The sequence below is a fragment of the Dermacentor silvarum genome, chromosome 9 (genome assembly GCF_013339745.2).
Source record: "Dermacentor silvarum isolate Dsil-2018 chromosome 9, BIME_Dsil_1.4, whole genome shotgun sequence".
Taxonomy (NCBI): Eukaryota; Metazoa; Arthropoda; class Arachnida; order Ixodida; family Ixodidae; genus Dermacentor; species Dermacentor silvarum.
Genome location: NC_051162.1, coordinates 125,562,978 through 125,586,118, shown reverse-complemented (window position 1 = coordinate 125,586,118; position 23,141 = coordinate 125,562,978). Strand labels below are relative to the sequence as shown.

Here is a 23,141-nt window from a genome sequence, read left to right as displayed (position 1 = left end):
CTTGGGCTGTACTTACTGCCCCTTTTAAGTGCGGAGCACTTTAGGGGCCCGGGCTGACGGCATCTCACGTGATGTCATGTCGTTATGGTCACGCGCAAAAACAAGATCTCAAAACAGGGTAAGAACAATTGCTGAATTGATCAGAACCGGTTCAAAATAAACTGACATGATTGAGAATAATTTAAAAGACCGGAATAATCAAGCATTAAGCGCATTAAGTAGCATCAACTCGTGAAAATAGCTTCCGAAGCGCCAGTCTGGTACTAGCGCTGCGCAAGAGAGGGCACCACCACCCCACAACCGGCCTACGAAGACGGGAGAATGATAACGAAGAACTTTTTTTCCGTCGTTGTGTACTTTGGCACTACTAATTTGCATTAATAGTTAATTTTTGTTAACTATACCGGTTATGTTTAAAGGAATAATTGCTTTCTTTGCACATTAATGTTTAACACCTAAATACAGTGCACAAAGTGGTGTCACAATATGGTACTTAATCTGGAATCTCCCGCCAGTAATGCATGAAAAATAAGTCGAGAGATTGTGCGTCGGTAAACAAAAATGTAAGAAGTATTTCTCCTAAATGCAATGGAAAGCAATGAACGACAATACAGTATAAGAAAAACCGTGAATTGATTAAGAAATATTGAGCATGTGTAATTAAATGAATATATGAGAAAGCAACCAGCCCATAATTCGAAACTGATATATAGTTCAAATTGTAAGGTTAGAAAGCAGCAAATGCATACGACGGTAGGTACATATAAAACACAAAATGCACAAAGCAAGCCAAGAACTAGTTTCAGCGGATTCTCAAAGAATGTTGCTTCCCCTTGGCTTTTTTACACATACTTTTCACATTGGGCTGCGCATGTGCGCTTGACGTCGAGAGAAAGAGTTGACCGCGGTTTTAAATTTATTAGATTTTAGAGTAAGCGCTTGCGTCTCTGGTGTCTCCGGTATTGTGTTCCAACCTTGCAGCAACAGCCCTTTCGCGGTATTTGCACACCAAGCCAAGTAAAGCTTCACTTAAAGAAAAGGAGGTTTTCACATTCCTAATGTACCAGTCTGTAATAAGAACCAAATTCAAAAGCGAATATGTATCTCTGAGCTGTGTTCAGTTCTGAGAAGGATACACCTACTGCCTCCGTGACGGCGATAACAATATCTCCTCACGCCATCGGCTCGTTTGTCGCCCAGGAGAAGTGATCGAAGTTCGCCGCGATTTCGACGCTCAATGCGAGTAAATTGGCTCGCTGCGTCAAGCAACCCGATCGAAATGCATACAACACCTTCGTTATTCACGTGCGTGATGCGGCAAACCTACTTTTTTTTTTCTTGGGTGCTTCGTCAATAACAAACGTGTTTTTGTTTTTCCCGCTAGCGGTGTACGCATTCGCGTCTTTTGTTTTGCAGCGACCAAGCTTGTCCCCCAATTCTGGGTCGTGTATGTAAGCACGCGAAGAGGATTCGCTGTGCTCACGGCTTTCGTGCGGGCCGGGGCGTTACCACAACCGTCAAGGGCAGGGTGCTTCTGACAATACTCACCAGGAGGAAATTCGGCGCCAACGTCTATGCGGGTTTCTTAAATAGAAGCTGTAGCTCGGTGACAACTCCGGTTTTCGTATTCGAATACGTAAAAAAAGGCAGGAATGCTTTTGTGAGAGGCCCGCTGGGTCGAATAGAATGATATCTGTCGCATTCAAGAAAAAACTTGAATTTCGCTTACTCCGGAAAGCAGAATTTTGATTTAGTACCGGTGCAAGTTCTTACGAAAATTCCCTAAAACTGGTGAGCTTCAAGAAGGTGGAAGCACGAAGCTTAAAAATCCGTAACTATGTGCTAAAAAAAGCATTTCGCGGCTTTATAAATTGCATTTGTTAGAGCATCTAAAGCGCACAAATTTCACACCTGAATTTACAACTCACGTGAAATTGTTACGAAGTCTTAGGGCAGTTTTACAGAAGTTCTACTCACAAATTTGTGCATGATGTGTTTCAGATCAATGCCTAACACACAAATTTCACGTGTAAAAATTACACCTGAGTTTTGTTTTGAAACTTTGCAATTTTCAGCAAATTTTGCAAAACATTGACGGCCTCACTAAGAAATTTGTTTTCTGTTGCCACTAGGTTTTATCTTCTATTAAATGCAACAATCCTCACCAAATTCGGTGCAGTCGTCGCCGAGGACAACGATTTGTCCTTTACCATCTGTTGAGTTAGGAGCTCCGGAGTTAAAACACACTGGGACCTTGGGCGCAAACCTTTAGCGCACACAACACAAGGCCACCAAATCGCTAATGCTCTTTTTGAAGACAACACGAATAGATGAGGGCTGGTGAGTAAACATTAATCGCCAGGCGCCGTCGCAAAGTCGTCATCACGCCGTCATGTTGATTGCCGACTTTGACAAGCGAGGGTCACAGCAATGTCGATGGATACCGGAGGCAAAGCATATATTGTACATAGCCGAAGCAAGGAAACTCTCGGAATGGGTATTACAGGTAACAATTAAACGTGGCTACAGCAATTAGGTGCGTCACAGCATTGCTTGAATACTAATCGCATTACCGCCGACAGCTATCGTGAGATGGGTTCAGCCTTAGTTTATATGTATAAATAATCCATGCGTGTACAACCCATATCACAAAACGCTGAGGGCAAAACAAGCAGGCCGAGCTAATGTTCAATAATGTGGTAAGAGAACGTGAAATCGAGATTGGTAGTTAGACTTGGCCTTGTGCAGATAACCAGTGGTCTATTAGATTTACAGAATGGCTGCCAAGCTAAGGGAAGCGCAGTAGACAACGCAGATAACTAGGTGGCATGATGAAAAAAAAACAACAAAAAAACATAGCCATGATGAGGTCCGCTGGCACAAGACAGAGGTAATTGGATATCGGTGGGACAGGCCTTCCTCCTGCAGAGGACATTATAGGGACGATTTCCTTCTGTAATGCTGCGGACCCGAGAGAGCAGAAAAAAATTACAATTCCGTGTTTTCCCCATTGCTGGCACTGGACCATCACAATTCAGACACGCACCAATCGTGCACGAGCGAGCAATCCGTGAACACGTACCAATTGAATTTTCCGGCAGGCATGTCGCCTGTAAATGAACTGAAAAACCCGGCGAAAAAAGACGAGCCCACGGGGGAAGAAGGACGGGCTCCAGACTTGCTACTGAATGTCTCTGCAGCCATGCGGATATTCATTGCCCTTACTGTTTCGTGCGAAGGGTTTTGAAAGATTGCAGGCGCAATGGAATGCATAGTAATATTCCCGCTAGGTGCATGCAGAATTCATGACTGCAATGCTTTGTTTTCGGCATGCGAGTACATTCCCGCCAGACTCTCCACAAAGTGAGACGAATGGTGCACGTCACAACAACTTGTGCTGAGGCAATCAAATATGTATGGAACATCGGTACGATACTCTCAAAGCAGAAATCTAAAGGCATAAGCGTGAAGGAAGTTTGAATTATTGCTTGGACAGGCGGTAACTGTCGCGCAAGCTGAGTTCAGGGACGGAAAGAATGATGGCCGCCGTACCCATTATGAAGAAAAAAAAAAAAAAAAAGGAAACAGGATGTCAGTTCACTGCTACATAGACGGAGGTGAGCTGCTTTTCAAGCCACGTGACATCCCTTTTTTCTTCTTTTTTTAAAATGTATATAGATAAATATAAACAAAGGAGTGGTGGTTGCCGTTTGCTGGCGACGACATATGTGTATATAGCTAGTGGTTCCAGACGATACGCTCGCATCAATCGTCCTTAGCCTTCGAAGTTCTTCGCAGCTTGTTTTTTTTTTTTTTTTTTTTTTTTTTTTTTTGTTGAGGCGCATAGGCGCAGTATCTGGAGAGAAGAAAATGAAGGCATGCACTTCGTTCCTCGTAATGCAGAATGCAGTAGAAGTGTTGCTCTGCTGACTTTAAAGGGCATAGCTAAATTGCTTTGGCTTTTTCGTCTGCTTTAGAGCTGGTCGGTGGTTGGACTTTCACTACCTATACAAAGGTGCCGACGCAAATGCTTATATAGGGTGATAATTTTTAAGTGTTGTGCAATTTTTTTATTCGCATGTGGCAGATAGCATAATTCTTGCCCTTGAGCTGGATTGTTCGAAGAAGCGGACATTACTAGCACGAGAAATTGAAACACATATTTAACTTATGAACAAATATTCACTAACTTCTTAATTAATTACTTTACGGCACACATTGCAATTTACGAATTGTAGCCGGTGAGCTTGCAAGAAATATCCACTTGAAATAAATTTCCATGATGACGTGGCTGACGCGCGTTTCGAGGGACCATAATAAAGTTTCATCATACCATACCATACCAGTTTAGATATATTATTTCCCAAAATGTGGAACGAAATACATGGGCGCTCCAGTTACTTTTGTGTTTCAATGCATAAAAGATCGTTTTGTTAAAAAAGAAAGTGGAACAACAGTGAAATTTTTAGGGCACGTTTGATGGCGCTGATCTCCTAACTGGCGTCATTCTGGAAATTCATTCCAAGTGGATATGCCTTGCAAGCTCACCGGCTAGAATTCGTAAATTGCAATATGTGCCGTAAAGTAATTAATTCAAAATATAATCAGTGGATTTTTGTTAGTTAGTTGAACATGTGTTGCAATTTCTCATGCAAGTAATGCCCGCCTCCCTGAATAATCCAGCTGAAGAACTAGAGTTATGTTATCTGCTACATGCTACTTTTAAGATTGCATAAAACTGAAAAATGATCATCCTGTATCTCTTTGAGTCGCACGTGTTTTTGCTCGAGAACAAGCGGCGCACGTGCTCTTGTAATTATTTATATAAACAAATATTACATAAATAATTATTATATAAATAAATAAATAATTATAACAAGCGGCGCCGTTTAGATACTGTGGTGAAGCGCTCTGTCTATGCTACCGCTATAGATGTGCTGCTTAACCACGAACGCTTCCAAAGTAGGCTCACTCGAGCAAATATACGCCTTGAAGTGCGTCATTAATTGCTTTAATAGAGCGAATAGCTTTCTAGAAGCGTTCGGCTGTTCGCCTATACGTTGAGAATCTTCCTCGGTGGCTTCTGCACAGTTTTCTCTCCATATTTTTTTACAGCAATAGCTCGTCAAGACTCGTAAACAGTTTTCGTGACGTCTCTTACAGGTGCCATCATAGCTATAATAACCATCTACTACCCTGCTATATTTGCTCTTATTATACGTACGTTTTGTTTTAGGAGGTCCCTCTGACAGTTACTAAACTACGGAAACTCCGAATGTAATTAAACTTTTCAACCTTCTTTAATGTACACACATAAAACAACAGTAAACCCTGAACTTTCATGGCACAAAAACAAAAGAAGCCGCCATAACATTGCAATCAACCTAGGGTGCCATTCTGGACTCTGTAGGATTCCTGACGTATTAATGTTGAATTCGCTATGTCCCATATCGTCAGCCTTGATTTGTGTTTCACCAGCTCAGAGGCTTCTCTTCAATTGCGACCACTCGGCGTTGTTTATAACGTTCAGCCAGAAAGCCCGGCCTACGAGCGTTTTTGCATTACGTTCCCGTCGAAATACGGTGGCAGGGACGGGGAATCGAACCCGCACACTCGCGTTCAGCAGCTGAACGCAATAGCCGCTGAGCCACTCTAGCGGGTCTATGTACGAAAGGATTGAAGTTAAGTTAAACTACCTTAGTTCGAGACTACGGCCGTTGCTCGAAAGAATCGAGTACGTTACAACAGCGTTTTAGTTAGCTCCTGATACTTATCAGCTGCCTCAGTGCCTCTTGATAGCACTACGCATTACCAATAATACTTGCGGGACCACAGCTTGTCGAGCAGGGGAAGCGTAGGAAACAGTGTTGGTAACATAGCGAGAAAGCTAGTAGCTCTATTTGCCGAGATTTAACACACTTTAACGACAACACTGGCTTCTTGTAGTTTTAGCAATTTTTAGTGACACCTTTAGTGATCAATTTAGACGGTAACTTAGCAGAAAATTAGGTGGGGGGATGAAATTAGGAAACCTGCAGGCGCAAGTTGGAATCAGCTAGCGCACGACAGCGGTGACTGGAGATCGCTGGGAGAGGCCTTCGTTCTGCGTGGGATATAAAAATACGCTGTTGCTAATTCTGCTGTTCTGATGATAAACAGTAACTTGTCCTGCTAAAATTTCTCAAGGGACCTTGGCTATGTTCATTGTCTCGCTCACTACCATTTCATACCAACGGAAATATGCACTCACATTTGTCGCTACGTTTAAAAGCAAACCGAATAACTTATCAGTGAGCCATCTGGATACACCGAAGCTGTTTTCCTAGGTGGAGCAAAATCATGAATCCTGAAGCGGTTTTAGAAAATAGATGCTTATATTTTTTCTTATACTCGCCACAGTAGAAGGCAACTTAAAGCTATACCTAAAATTTCATAAGACAGACGTCTAGGAACAATGAAAACATAGACAAAAATTCCGAGAAAATAATCGTAGTCATCACTTGGGCACTTTTCGCTAAAGAAAGAGTGTTTTGTGCCGTGACTTGGCGAACCTGTCCTACAGAATTTACCAATACTGATAGGAAAGAACGTCACGACACGGTCAAGGAAAACTTACTTTCGTGTGAAGAATAAGAGACGGGCCAGGTTGTCGTTGTAGTCGTCAAGGTCATCCCCTGCAAATGGTCAAATACGGTAAGTAAGTGAAATATTTATACGGTAGACATTTTTTTTTCATTGTTGCGAAGAAAAATATTAAGAGGTCATTTTGTTTCGCAGATTAAACCGAAAGTTTACAAACACCACCTTCAGAGGCTGGCAGTGTCACTTTAAGGCGATACATCAACAATACCACGCTCTTATTCTCGTTCCACCTAGGTTCAACTAAGTAAGTGGAACATATTCGCAAAAATGTACCCCTTACTAAGCGGAAAGAAAGCTTAACTAATGTGATCTTACGTCGGCTCTTCCTTCGATGGATTGTCTTGCGGCTGCTACTGTGCATCACTCTTTGTTCTTGTTCCACATAAATTTGCGATTAATAAATGGAACATCTGAACCGCGTTCCTTATAGATTGCACGAAGTGGCACATATTGGAAAAAATGTTTAGCTTACTCAGGGGAAATTATGTGGAACAAGATTAACTAACCAATTTTGACGTGGACGAGCGAGAGAACACAGGACAAGTGCCACCACTTCACGTGAATCACAGTTCACCTGTCGGCGCTCATTAAGCACATTAGAGACGCGTTAGGTGAGAACTAGTAATGGTGCGCCGGAAGTTGGCGTCAAAAGAAGTTTCTTTCCCCTCACGGGGATGTGCAGCGACGCAGCAACTAGGCAAGTATCGCCAGGCCCCTTTGCGAACCCGACTCATCGATGTCTTACGTGGCGAGATTCTGGTTTGAAATCGTGACGCAGCATGTTTCACTGCGGGTGTTCGGGAACGTTCGTGATGAGTAGCACGTTCGTGATGAATCCACATCTACGCACTTCGTTAAATTTTTTCTCATAATCAACACCATCAAAAACATGAAGTTATTCTCGGCAAACTAAGCAAGCGCACATGTTTAATGACAGCTTCCTGGTTTGGCACTGAGAACATTCTGTTTTTGGAGTTATGAGAGGCAAGATCCATCGGTATACATGCTGCGATGGTGTGCAGAGAAACGAAAGCGTTGCTGCAGTTAGGACCCAGTGCACCACCTCGTGGGACAGCTAGCGCGCGTCAGTGCAACAAACTGCGGGAAACCGCAGACGCAGTTTCTCAGTTGTCACGCCAAGTGTTGCAGAGAGTAAAAAAAAGAAAGAAGAGAAAAAAAACGAAAAAAAAAACGTGTGCAGTCAGTAACAACGGGTAAATCAATGAAAGGATAGTTAACGTAAGCTAAATCATTCCAACATGGCGTGACCTGCCGGCTTAACGTGCAGACGATGATTTACCATAATTGTGCTCAAAACGAAATAACTTATCCCATCGAGTCAATTGTTCTGCATAAGCATCTGCTGGGTGCATTTAGCTGGACACCACTGGGCTCAGTACCAGTGCTGCACAACTGCAAATGAAGGGTGGCACACACTGATACGCGTGCTGTGTTGTCGATACTCATAAATGGGCAAGCTAGATACATTATGTTGTGTAGTTAGGTTTGTTCATGTAACTGACAGCGCGGTAGAGGACAAAGCCAAGCAACACAACACACGCTCGGCAATTTTTTAAAAGTATCACTGAAGACTGTTGGCACCCATTGAAAGTTTGAATGCAGGTGAACAGTCTTCAGTGATACTTTAAAAATTTATATATATATATATATATATATATATATATATATATATATATATATCTATATATATATACATATATAGGGCTAATTTAAAACCACCGGCTTCCTTAGTCAATCTCCCGTAGTATGCAAGCGCCAGTGCTCGAGTTTCGGAACAAAAACAAGAAGAAGAGCACAAGCACCGACTTTATGCTAAAGATCTGATCTGAAAAATCAGTTTCAATATGCACGCCAGCAGTACATGCGTCGGCAAGGAAGCTAAGGCAAACGGGACAACGCAAAAATTCAATCACAAATAGCAATCAAACAAATCTATATATTTAGGTGATGTACGCTAGAATAATCTCTTGACACAATCTCAATGTGATACTTCTTTCGATAGGAGAGCTGTTGACGGCTTACTCGCGCTATTTGAACTTTGTCTTCTGTTTGTTTTAAAACTTCGCTTATTCTCGCGTTTCTAGATTTAATGTTAACTTTAAAGTTAATGCTCCCGTTTTGTTGCGCGTACTCGTTCCCGCCCTTGCATCACTGCGACATTACATATTGTATAATGTGAGGTCGTTCGCATACCTGTAACCTTTAAAGAATAACGATGACGTAGGCGTCACCATCAGCGCTGGTGTCGCCACCTTGCAACTTTAAGCTCGCCCCCAGAGCACGTAAAACTGTTATTGCAATGACAAGCAGTATGCAAGTTAGCTACTGACATACAGGCATCGGCAGCAACATTATCATCAATTCGTAGTGATCTTTTCGTTTTCTTCAACGAGAACAACATGAAACACGGAAAGACTTCGGATCATTCGCAGTTCAACTAACCACCACTAGACGTCGCTGCTAGTGCATGTTCATAGGTAGTGGTACAAGGTAGATTTTGAAGGTAGAAAAAAGATTAAGGAGACATATACAAGAATGCAAGATAAAGAAAAAAAAACATGTATAGCATACCTGAAAAAATCGAGCAGGCTAGGTGGCTATTTGTCGCCGCCCCGTTCCAAAGGGGATGCCATTAAATCATCATCGTCATCATCTGCCATTATTGTCATCGGTATTCAGGTATTCCGTAAACCGCATTAATTGTAGTGAAAGGCCAAACCTCTCTAAATATAATAGGCGAACGGATAAACTGAGTTACAGCTCTGTTAAAAGAACGGAATATCGATTCTGGTAACGCGGAAATCAGCCCTCAATAATAAATGAGCTCGAGACCAGAAGCAAACTTTACTCCGTGTACGGTAACACGCTGGCATTAAGCACGCCAATAATAAAAAAAAACGAAATAAAGCGACTGTGAAGAAAGTCACACAAAGAAAGTATTCAAACGCCAGACGAACCCCAAGCAGCCATACTGATCGAAGTTGAAGCGTCACGCAATGCGATTCGATTGTCATCCTGGACATGCTTTCGTCGGGAAAACTGCGATGGACGGGGTGGCCACGGAATAACGGGATTTTGGCCGGGTTTTTATTTGAGATTCACTAAAGCTAATGCCATTGCGTGCGCGTCGGCGTGGCGTTGATAAGGAAACAACAAAGCTTTGCACCACGGTGCCTTCGCATTAACCTCCATTAGCGTTCGATGCCGGAAAAGGTCGAGCTTGTTTGTGTGGGCGCCATCGATAAAGTGTGCCGCGCGTTGCAGTACCATCAGAGGGCGCTAGCGCATGACGCAGCATGGGTCATGCGCTGTGTTGATGGCGAAGAGATAAAGGGGGCCATGCAGTGAAACATCGCGATTGTTGATTTTTACGTTTTCTTTTCTTGCCTTTGCATTTTATTCATTTGCGCGTGTATGCGTGCATACTGCGAAGTGACCTGTGTGCCACTATCTCTGTCATTCCATGTACCTTATGATACCATGTTATTACAGCGAACCCTATGGCTAGGCTTCTATCCATTCATTGTGTCCGTCAACAGATCTACGTGCGCAAAAGCTCAGTTCCCGAATTTGATGCAAGATGGCTTCATTCAGTGCAAAAGCTTATACGTCTCATCACTTGGATATGAATTTTCAGTAGATTAATTATCAATAGGCATCATTTTCAAGATCATTAGACTCTCATGTAGATAATAAGGGTTTCTCAAAGATTTGCCACTGTGCGACCCGCGTCGTCCATGTATGCGCTCGCACCCCCCAGTCTCTTTGTCATCGTTCCAAGCGCTCGTGTGCCTAGTTCCCTGCCGCGCTCCCGGCAATGCGGTCCCGTCACGCGTGTCTAGTTTCCTCCGGCTCCCCGAGGTGGCGGTAGTCTTCCACGTGAATGCATGCCACCGATCAAAATAAATGTGTGTGTGCGTGTCTTTTCTTCGGGATCACTGCTGTCGCCGCTTTAGAGAAATAATATTTGCTCATACCTTTGATCTAAATTCTGCGTCCCTCTATCTTATGTTATAAACTGCTTCGCTGGTAATCCACCTGCGCAGCAGTGGAATAGCGCGTGATTTTTATCTGTAATTTTCATTTTTGCGTTCCTGTTTTTTTTTTTTGATTATCTGTTTTATGTAAAGTGTTCGTTACCAAATCTGTCAGTGTTCTTTCTATGTCCCTCTCCTCTACAATGCTGTACAGCCTTGAGGGTACAACAGATAAATAATTACTGGCTGAAAGGTGACAAGCGTGAACGCAAAATTATGCGTTCAATTTAGCAAGCGAATTGCACTTCCGGTAAGCGGAGGTAGTTGATTAGGACATAAATATATTGCGGAATAAATAACAGGGTATAATTAGGGATGGGCGCATACTGAAAACATTCAGATAACGAATCAAATAGTGTCATATTTGATTTGGCCTTCCAATCAAATAGTAACTATTTGTAAACGCGAATATGTTGCGAATATGTTCCGAATACCTTAAGCACGGACTGTGCACAATTAAACATAAAATTGGAGTAAATGTACGACAAATTTCATTTCCGGGGCTTATAGTCTAGGCATACAACATGAGAAATTATGTAATGGGGCAGGCTAATTCACTCAGGGAGCCAGACATCAGCGGCTATACAGCGATAATTTGCACTCTCCGAAGAGTGCTGTGCATGTGAACAAACTGCTCGCTTATTCCCAATGCTGCGTTTGTTCTTTTGATGAACGTTTCATAACGTTCACTGTAATGACAGAAACTTGCCAATGTTATGTATAATAGGATGTGAACATCGCTTTATGTCAGTTGTGAATATGGCTGCTCATTATACGACATCAATTCGGTAAATATTCTACACTCGACTATGGATTATGGAACTATTCGATTCGTATTCGATTCGGTATCAAAAATTACTATTGGCAAACCCTTAAATAGAACCTATGAGTTCCAATCAGCGGCTACTTTTGTTTCGCGTGCCAACTAGCCTCTGGAACGTATAACTTGTCCCTTACTAAAGTGCCAGTTATTAAACACAGTTTAGGTAGGAGAAAGTTTTGTGCTGGTAGATTTTCTTTATTGGTTACCTTTATGGTTTTATGTTATGTTATGGTTTATGTTAGGTTTTATGGGTGAGTTATACTTGGTTTGCAGCTGTGAACAAAATGATCATCCCTACAGGAAATGTTTTTTCGAACGCGAAAGAAGAAATTGGGAGCAGGGGTAATGAAACAGTTCTATTCCAATCATATTAATTTTCGCGCTCGGTGAATTGTCCGAGTGACGTCTTCCGAGTGTCGCTGCGCCGATGTAATCATAAGGATCGGCCGGTCCCAAACAGTCGGTGATAAAAAAATCCATAGAGTCGAGACAAAGGAATATGTGCATTATACCGGCCGAGCTTGTACTCCGAACAAAGGTTAGACAAGACGTAATGTTTGCGCAGTCAATCACAAATTTCCGAGCAGCCTGCAGCCGTAGCCAATAAAACCGTACATAAAAATTTTGTTCGTATATACTAGTAAGAGGCTGTAAATGCGGATACCAGGCTGGGTTGTGAGGCTGCGAACATATTCAGCTTTTTCTCAGGTCCCACGGTTCGTAAACTTTTGAGGGTCGACTGTGGGTATGCTCAAGTGGTTCATGTGATAACCTGCTTGGTCAGTTGCTAAAAGATATATGGAGTGCAGCTTTTCACTGTGTTTGTTCTAAAGATTACGAACGTTTTCAACGAAAGCTTCCTCAGTCGTACAGCGCATCAGATAATTTGTGCCGTAGGGAAAATAATTTCTCGAATGCGACTTATCACCGTCAACAAAAATCTATTCTGCCATAATGATAGCAACTTCTGTCGTAAGTGTAATGTCTTTTCGTTGCGACAAGACCAGTACCGTTGTGAGGGCAGTAACATGTGTCCTCATTAAAAAGTGGCCGGCATACGGCCGAAATTTCGCTGGACACTGGGCCTATCTGAAGGAAATTTGTTATATTTGAAGGAAAAACAAGAATTCTAGCAGCATGCAGGAAGAAAAATTTGGCTTATGACCTCATACATTAAAAAAATGTTCTGGAAACCGGTAAGTTTAAGAAAAATTGAAGCACAAAGTTTAGAAGTGCGTAACTCTCACCAAAACGGATATTGCAGTTCCGTAAACAGCATCTATTAGAGCATTTGAAGCGGACGAATTTCATATGTGCATTTACAGCTGATGTAATAGTGTTGCAACTTTTTCGATTATGTTTCAAATGTCCTACTTATAAATTAGTGGCATACATAGGAAACGGTGCATAATTAATCTATATTTCCCCAGCTTTAGATGCCCCAGTGAAAGCAGCTTACACATTTGTGATATCGTTATTTATTACTGAATTACCAATTCGACAACTTGGTACAAGAGCCTTTCCTAATTTTTGTTATTTCCAACAATTGTAAAAAAATTGACCACCTAAAGAAAAGATATCTGTTTGCTACAGTCACTAGGTTTCAACTATTCCTTGTAAATGCAACAAATATTGTCAAGAACGGTGCAGCGGATGCCATACAAAACGTTTTCTCCGTTCTTATGTATTGAGATAGCAGTCCCGGAGATATTTTTTAGTCAGATATCTTCTTCGTCTTCTTGGTTGTCGTTTTCACACCAGACTTTAGGGAAAACACAGGCTGTCGGGGAACTGACGGAGCGGCAACGACGAGCCGACAGCGCGCGCAAGTCGTTACAACCGCATCGCATTCGCTGGCGCGATGTATGGAGTTAGGAGGGAATGGTGGCTCGTCGGCGGGTTGGGTAAAGGGTTTTCAACTCCGGCTCGTTCTTGCGGGACGACCGCAAGAGCCTGACGCAATCTCTCTTCTATAATCCATCTCGGAAATTCTGAACAGCGCGCCAAAGGGTATTGGGACTCTTGTCGGCAGATAGATAGAGGAGTCGACGGCGTGTTGCACGTCTTGCAACCGCTGCTAATAACACTTAACCGCTTTCGCATAAGTTCGTTTGAGTAAGTGGAACATATTAAGAAAATGCGCTGCTTATCTTGTGGAACATATATGTGCACAGACTTTAAGAGTGTACGTTTGGAAACGCTGTAATGAGGAGGGCAGTGAACGAGCCCCTCATTCTGGTTTTCTCTCTTTTTTTTTCAAATCAAATCAAATCAAATTAGTTTATTTCCGTGGTAGAAGGTGGGAGTTACCGCGAAAAGCTACATGATTTGATGAGCTTGACGAGGCGGCAGCCCCTGGGCATGGCGGCAAGAAACGCTTATATGGCACAGACAAGGAGCACATTCACGAAATCCTTTCACAAACACAAACCTTATATAAGGAAATGGTACAAGAACACTATAATACAACGCATCACTGCTTTGCATATGTACTTGTCATCTAAATTAGAAGGTAGGCTTTCGCGCAGTGCACGGATCTGCTGAGACGAAGCATAACTTTCTATGAGAGAGGAGAGGGTAAACGCAGGGAAGGGGGGAAGGGGGGGGTGTTCGAGGGTGCGTTGCGGGTGCGGATTCTTCTCTTGACATGTAGCAAGGTCAATTGACATGGTCGCGAAGGTGAGGCTGAAATGCGGTTCCAAACCAATGAGCAGCGACAACAATTATGGTCGTGCGATCGAAGCGCGACTACATCTCGTGGAGCAAAACACTATAGTTGAGGAAAATTATGCACGCAATACTTCACCAATGAAAACATTTGGAAAAGTACAGACAATGTCATTAGAATAGGAGAATGCGAAGTCACGGGCTGTTTGCTTCCATCCACGAATAACTATGAGTACGAAACAGTGCAGGCTTTCGGAAGTTTGCTCGTGGCGATGCGTGCTGAGGTATGCCTAGATTGTATTACCATATTTAACACTGTAATGTCGTCAAAACTCTCTTAGCGTAGCCATAAAAAGTAATGGCAATATATATAGTATTAACCTTATAAGATTTGATCAGTCTCTTTATGTTCTCATAGCATTTACACTAAAATTATGTTTTCGCTATGCCTTCAGTACCAGCGATAAACTACAGGTGGCACACGTGCTGTGCTAGTGAAGAATAAACTACGTATTCGTGAATTATTTAATTGTAACGTTGATTTTATTTTAACACCGAAATAACAGATGTGTGTTGGTACTAAAGACACATGCATATGGTGCTTAGTTTAAAATCTGGGTGAACCCAATGACCTGAATTGGCGCAAAACTCTTAAGGCTCACCAGTGCAATGTATATGCTGTTGTGCTCTGTGTGGCGAATATTGTCACTTACGGTTGATTTGTATTGTTGTGTGCTCTGTATATGCGATGTGAAGTGAGCTGATGGAGTAAGACAACTTGGCGCAACAAGCCTCGAACCGCAAACGTTGATTTTTTTTTTTCCACCCGAGAGGTTCGCCCCGTGAAATGTAGATGGCGCTGCCGTGCCTCCTCAAGCCGCCATTGCAGGACGCACGGGCTTCTATGGCAGCTTCGCTACCATGTGTACACATACCCTGCTTGTAGGCGCGCGTGGCGCCATGCGATGCGGGTATTCGATCGATTCTTTCCGCATTTGGGACGGCGATGAGCGCCGCGGCTGCCCCCAATAGGACACGGGCGATGACGCGCCCCTGTCACCAGTTGTACGGTTATTGCAGCTAGTTCGTTGGGGGGGAGAGGGGTCCTGGGACAATGAACACGCCACAGAGCACTGTCCTGGGTTGGTCGAACAGACGCCTCTGGTTTTAAACGTCCCAACAAAGGAATAGAGCGTGGCGTGCGACGAGATGACCAAAACGGTGGGCCGCTTTTTGTTGCAGCCGGCGCCGGGCCGCTCGAGATGAGAAAGACACCCGGTAATGGGGCGCATTGTGTAAGCGCCTCTACAGCTGACTTTCTGGATGCCTGCGATATTATACACGGAGGGAAGGACCTAATAGAACATTGCACGCTCGCGTATAATGTACATGCGCTTAGTGTAACGTAGTTATCTCTTAGCTGCTAACACTCCTTCAATAACATAATGCTACATTTTGCTTGTTCATATTATCCTTTAATCCACACTACTCTTGCTTTGTAATCACTGTCCTGTGTTATTTTACTGTCTGATGATTGTGTGCGTGACACCGACGTATTTCTTTTTATACTTTTTTGTGTATTGACTTTTCAAAATATAACATATCAATTAATATAACATAGCTGTGTGACAGATGCCGAAGTATATTGTGCGTTACGTCCTATTTTCTTCTCATTTTTTATTTCATTATGTACCAAATCATTCCTAGGACGCGTTCAATTTTTCGGATATTAGTACCATGAAATTTGCTGTTCCCCAACCCCTGACCTTTTTTTATGCAATACCTCGGGGGCCTATAAGATATTTTAAAACAAGTAAGCTCAGAACTTGCAGACCGATCACGCCTAGAATGCCACGGCCAACAGTTCTATCTGATTTTTACCAGAACATGGGGCAAAAATAAACAAAAAGAAGTTCGTACATATTGAGGAGCTAGTTGTTGCATAGTATCGTAAGAAATTACTGCGCGAATGCAGAGGAAGAGACACCACACAGACATGGAAAGAGTGTAAGCACAGGATATTGTGGTCGAGTTATTGCGTACGCCAGCCGGCTTCTTTCCCCTGCCGAGCGCAATTATTCCATTACCGAGCGCGAGTACCTCGCTCTTGTTTGGGCAGTTAGCAAACTTCGCCCCTACTTATACGGGCGGCCTTTTACTGTTACCACTGACCACCACGCTCTGATGCTGGCTTTCGAGCCTCAAGGACCCAACTGGGCGTCTAGGTCGCTGGGCTCTACGTCTCCAGGAATTCACGTACACTGTGGTGTACAAGTCTGGCCGACTACACCAGGATGCCGACTGCTTGTCTCGGCACCCCGTTGATGCCCCCGAAGCTACCACGGAGGATACACCACCTGGCCTTTTCTCGCTCTCCGCTTTCAGCCACATTGGTGACGAGCAACGGCGGGACACGTCTCTAAATGATCTCATCAACGGCCTGCAGTCTGGCTCGTCGGACCGGTCACTTCGACTGTTTGTCATTGTAAATGGCACATTATATCGCCGTAACATGCACCCCGAGGGACAGGAACTAGTACTCGTCTTTCCCGCACACCTTCGGGCGACCGTACTCGAACAACTGCATGATGTCCCAACAGCCGGCCACCTTGGTGTTTCCAGGACGTATGACCGTGTACGGCGACGCTTTTTCTGGCCCGGTCTCTACCGTTCTGTTCAACGTTATGTCGCTGCCTGCGCGTCGTGCCAACGCCGGAAGAGGCCATCTATTCCTCCAGCTGGGCTCCTCCGGCCTATTGACATACCCGCCGAGCCATTCTTTCATGTTGGCCTCGACCTTCTCGGCCCCTTCCCTCTCTCCACCGGTGGCAATAAATGGATTGCCGTTGCTACGGATTATGCGACCCGTTACGCTATCACAAGACCTCTCCCGACCACTTGCGCTACAGACGTCGCCGACTTCTTGATGCAAGACGCAATTTTATATCACGGCGCTCCTCGTCAGCTTCTCACCGACCGGGGTCGCTACTTCTTATCTAAAGTCATTGAAGACTTACTTCGTTCTTGTGCCACCAAACACAAACTTACGACTGCGTACCACCCCCAAACGAACGGACTTACTGAACGTCTGAATCGCACTATCACTGATATGCTCTCTATGTATGTTTCGTCTGATCACCATGACTGGGACACTGCGCTACCTTTTGTCACCTTTGCATATAACTCCTCACGCCATGACACCACCGGCTACTCTCCCTTCTATCTTCTATACGGACGAGAACCAACGCTCCCTTTTGACACACTTATTTCGACCCCTGCCGCACTGCCTACTGAATACGCGCGACGCCATTGCTACAGCAGAAAAGGCACGTCACATTGCCCGTCTTCGCCTCTCGGCGTCGCAGTCACGACAGAAGTTGTTGTACGACGCCCACCACCGGGACGCCCGCTTCAGTGCGGGTGATCTTGTCCTTGTCTGGTCCCCGTCTCGGCACGTTGGCCTTTCCGAAAAACTACTTTGAAGATACTCTGGCCCCTATCGCGTCCTGCGACAATTGACAGATGTCACTTACGAAATAGCCCCGCTCGATCCTACCACGTCTTCTCCTTCCTCAGACGTCGTGCACGTGGCCCGCCTCAAACCATACATCGCGCCCACCTCCCTGTCTTAGGCGCCGGGTCGGCGCTTTTCCGGCCGGAGGTTAATGTTACGAGACTGCGCGCAATGGGACAAAGATGTCGTTGACCATTTGGGTGAAGACGACGACGATTGAAGAGATTGTATTTCGACCATCTTGGCAGTGCTACAGCCCTCTGTAGATATTTTGTAAATATATTTTCAGTTATACCGTTTCCTGTGACAATATGAACTGATTTTATTGAATAGAGAAAAAATAAAGGCTATCATGTATGCTTTTGGTTCAAACAACCGACGAATGGGAAAACAGGAAACGAGAAAAACTACATGAACTTGAAATTTTTGCGTGGCACTCCATCTAACCGTACGTTGTAGTTTAGGAAGGCTATGTTTGAGGTGAACAGTGGCACGCACAAGTGTTTCCAGTTTTCTTATTAATTAAATAAGCTGCCAGTAATTCACACGCATAAGTGCTTATGCTTTTTCATGGGATAGAAATTACCTTAAGTGTGCATTCACACTTGCAGGTCACGCAGTGAGGGGGCAAATTTGCCCTTTCTTATGCTCCTTGACGGTGAGCTCGTGTTCACACGAGCAGCGACTTACACTGCGTAAACACCTTCCTCTTCCCTCCCCTTTCCCTTTCCCCCAAGTTATATATATGTAGACTATATGTAGACTTTCGCTCACATAAAAAAGAGAAAAAAAAAAAACTAAAAAAACAGGGGCAAGCATTCGGGTTCCGTTGCTTGAACGGATAAGTCCTGGAAATCTTCGCAGTGTGCAATCCTTTAACAACACCGTGTATCTAAACAGGACACCGTATCCGCTCAGCCGGGCAGGAAGTTCTAGCAGGAGTATCACTCCGCGCATATTCTCTTACACGTGCACGCTGAAGATTTTGCCTGCCGAAGCTTCTTGTTACTGTGTGAACATTTCGAGCTCAGTTTTATAACATGGTTATAGGAGTCGCACCAGGTGACTTTCCAATTAGTTTACCAGTTCTGACGATCACAATGCTTTCGATCGAAGACTCGAAGGCAATAATGTGGTTCGTTTCTGTCTAAGTGCACGGCTAACAGTCGTCACTTACGCAGGTTTCCGCGGGATCGCTGTGTATCCTGTCCGGAGCGGATATACGTGTATAACTAAAAGGATTCATGATCAACATAATAATATGTATTTCATTTGTCTAAAACAGTGTTCCAGTAACAATGTGTAACACTGTTCCGCATTAGGCAAAACACTGTTTTTTATGTAGTATATAGCGTACAAAAAACGTTGCACTTATTAAGTGGTATGTATGGGAACTATATTAAGACCGGTATACCGTGTGTTAAAAATTAAGCTTTACAGAATTTTTAAAACTTGTCCGTGGCAGGTAGCATAATTGTTGAGCTGGGTTATTCAAAGAGGCGACGAGAGAGTGGTCCACCGGAAGGCCAAGAGAAGAAACATCAGCGAACGGTCTTCGTCAAGTAAGTCAACTGTCCTGCCACAGCGAAGGCCGTCGGCGCACACACTTCTCTTTATGCCTGACAGGCCTGTGGACAACCTCAACCGCCTTAATCGACAAGCGGTTTCCGTTACTCTGGAGGCTCTTGTCCCAGGAGAGATTAAAGATATCAGGATTAATAATCGAAAGAATGTCCTGGCTATTGATGTTCGCAACCGAAGCGCAATCAATGCTTTGATGGCCGTAAAGCTCCTGGGCAACATTAATGTCCACTACCTCGTGCCGCAGGACTACGAAACCACGGCTGGTGTGGTTTACGATATTGATACATCGATTAGCGACAGCGACCTGCCAATTTTAATCAAACCTGCGACAGATGGTATTGCCTTACTGCAAGCTCGGCGCCTTGGCAACTCGAGCTGTGTAAAGCTCGACTTTAAAGGTGACTGCCTACCATCGCACGTAAAGGTCGGACACTTTCGTCATGTGGTACGGCCTTTCGTACCAAAACCACTTCAGTGCAGAAGATGTCAAAGACTTGGACACGTGAGTGCTGTCTGCCGAAATTCAACGGTATGCCCACGATGTTCCGACCAACACGACGCTGACACCTGCCGTGCAACGGAGCTCAAGTGCACAAATTGTCAAGGATCGCACGCTGCATCCTCAAAAGACTGTCCACGTCTAAAGAAAGAGCAGAAAATCTTGAGGAAAATGGCCAGAGACGGATCATCACACAGAGATGCTTCTGCTGCAATAAGGCGACATCGCTCCCGAAAAGGAAAGTCCACGAAATCCTCTTCAGGTTCGAGGGAGATGACTCGTCCTGCAGTGCCGCCTCCTGCTCCATCTGTCTCCAATAAGAGCACGAATGTCAGCGAAAAAAGCAACCATGGTGTTGACACCTCTTCAAGTGAGGAGTGGCCAGCGCTGCCGAAGACATGCCAAACACCAGAGCCACAGCATATGACTCGCCACTTGCAGTCCAACGTCGCTGCAGTTGACCACATACGAGACAAGGATTTGCAAGTGATTGCTATGCTGAAGTCGCTCACGAATGTCATGCGTCTACTACTGACAAACATGGATACACCGGCTGCTCGTAGCGCTCTGCAAGTACTGGACACGTTGACTCCAGTGCTTGAAAGCTTCGTATAGCACTATGGCCCGCTCCTCGCTGCCATTCCACAAGGAAGTCAAGAAAGCCTCTCTGTTGCAGTGGAATGCCCGGGGCCTCAAATCAAGAATTTCAGATTTTAGACACTTTGTCTTCGAAAACCGTTTTCCCATCCTCGTAATTTGTGAACCGAACGTTCAAAATGCCATCCGCATTTCTGGATATGAAGCATTCATGTCCTCTACCTGTGGTGATGTGAGCAAGGTGATTGTATATATAAGATGTGAACTGACGTACGTGTTGCACCTAATCCCACCTCACGACACCAACCAGTACGTTTGTTTAATCGTAAAGACGAAGAAACTTACGTTCACTCTCGTCGCTGCCTACATTGCTCCTTCAAGTCGCTTCGACTCTAAACGACTGCACGACGTGTTATCCACGACACCCGGCCCTACGATCCTCACTGGAGATTTTAATGCTCACCATCCGCTTTGGGGGAGTTTGAAGATGGACTCTAGGGGAAAGAGGCTTGTATCTTTTGCAACACAGCACGACCTTTATTGCCTCAACGATGGTAGTCCAACATATTTACGAGGGATTACATACAGCAGCTGCCTAGATTTGACCCTGGTCTCTCGGCGTCTTGAACGAAAAGTGCAATGGTTCTCAGATATCGAATCACATGGCAGCGACCATATTCCCACGTATCTGAAGATCAAGGGACTATTGAAATACTCCTCCACGACTCTCCAACGAATTGACTGGCCAGCGTTTCGGTCACACATGGAGGAAGTATGTCAGGAAGGAAACCATTCTAGTCTGGAACACGAAATTCAAACAGCCATGAAAGAGACCACGCGCGGTTTTCAGCCGTTCCCGAAATATGAAGAATTTGAAGCCGAATTGCAGCGACTACGAGCGATTCGCCGGCGGGCGGAAAGAAGATACAGGAGAACAAAATCCATCCACGATCTCAGAGAGGCAAGGCGAATACAAAAGAAGATTCAGCGGCGCATCGATGCGCTCCAATCTCAAAAATGGAAACGATTCTGTGAGTCGTTGGATCCACGTCAGCGCTTATCTCAGATATGGAGGACCGTGCGTGGACTTCGCGTATCACCGCAACAGCGTGTTCCTTTCAAATCTCTCGCTTTGCACCAAGGTTGCAGAGAGATTCAGATTGCTGAAGAATTTTGTTCAAGACTTGCTGGCTTGCAGCCCCAATGTGCACTTACACCATGTGTCACTCCTGTGTCCCGGGACTCCCGTATGGATGTCATGTTTTCGATGGAGGAGCTTGATGCGGCCCTGGCGACTTGCAGGCGCTCTTCGTCACCTGGGCCAGACGGCGTTACCTATACGGCGCTCGGCAATCTTGGCCAGAAGGCGCAACTCGCGCTGCTAAACCATTACAACGAGTCTTGGCGCAATGGTGTGGTTCCACGTGAATGGAAATGCAGCCGCTTGGTACCACTTCTCAAACCAGGTAAATCACCGTTAGATTTGTCATCGTACCGCCCCATCGCTCTGGCCAGCTGCATCGGAAAAGTAATGGAAAGAATGGTTTTGACGCGCCTGGAATGGTACCTGGAGAAATACAATGTGTACCCAGATGCTATGGCTGGCTTCCGGCGTGGGCGCTCATCCATAGGCAATGTCATCGATTTGGTCACATTTGTTCAACATCAAAAACGTCTGAAACGACTCACTGCGGCATTGTTCCTTGACATAAAAGGCGCCTACGATAACGTAGCACATTATGCCATTATAGAGGCTCTGATTGAAGCCGGAATTGGTGGCCGCACTTTTCAGTGGCTATGCAGCTATCTGACCGACAGACATTTCTTCGTGATGACCGAGGATGGCGCCACGACTCACTACCAAACATTCCGTGGAGTACCACAAGGTGGGGTGTTGAGCCCGACACTATTCAACTTAGTGCTCGTTGGCCTAGTCAGATGCTTGCCCAACACCGTTGGAATATCAATCTATGCTGACGATATCTGCATCTGGGCGTCTGCTGTAACACGACTGCAGGTACGAGCAAGGCTACAAAAGGCAGCTACGTTAACATCACTGTACTTACGAAAACAGAACTTGGAGCTGTCTTCAGAGAAATGCTGCCTTGTTACATTCACTCGGAAGGCAATGAGGCCTTACTCTGTAAGTGTCAATGGGCAAACAATTGCAAACGCACGGAAACACCGCTTTTTAGGGGTAATTATCGACCGCGACCTTTCATGGAGCCCGCACGTTTCATACCTAAAGAAGAAGTTAACGACCATAACACACCTCCTTAAATTCCTCGGTGGAAAATCATGGGGCACATCGGTGCGGTCAATGCTGCAGCTTTATTGTGCCTTATTCCTCGGTTTCGCAAGATACAGCCTCCCGGTGCTAGGCAACACCTGCAAAACAAACCTGCGTGTACTCCAGGGACTACAAGCTCAAGCCCTAAGGACGTGTCTCGGTCTCCCGAAGTGTGCGTCTACGGCGGCAACGATTGTCATTGCGCGAGACCACCCAATAACAACGTACTTAGCCACCGACGCCCTCAGGGCACATATTCGGCACGTTGCCCGACTACCTTCCCACCATCTTGCATCTTTACTTACAGAAAGGCCACACACAACTTTCAGTCGTATAATTGCAGCCAATCATACCTCGTTGCCATCGAACTACATGCCTGCAGCAGGACCATCCTCACCGTTATGGTGCCTGCACGAACCTGACATACGCCTCACCATCCCAGGAATCACAAAGAAAGCTCACATGCC

General features: G+C 44.8%; 1 protein-coding gene across 2 annotated transcripts in view; it reads right to left on the bottom strand.

The window, feature by feature from the left end:
- Nucleotides 1-23,141, bottom strand: part of LOC119464248 (toxin Tbo-IT2-like) — a 328,743-nt gene that overhangs the window by 19,742 nt on the left and 285,860 nt on the right. For both annotated transcript variants that reach the window (XM_037725160.2, XM_049655762.1), the window contains one exon: nt 6,617-6,674. In XM_037725160.2, coding sequence (XP_037581088.2) covers nt 6,617-6,674 — 58 coding nt within the window. The remainder of the gene's footprint in view (nt 1-6,616; nt 6,675-23,141) is intronic.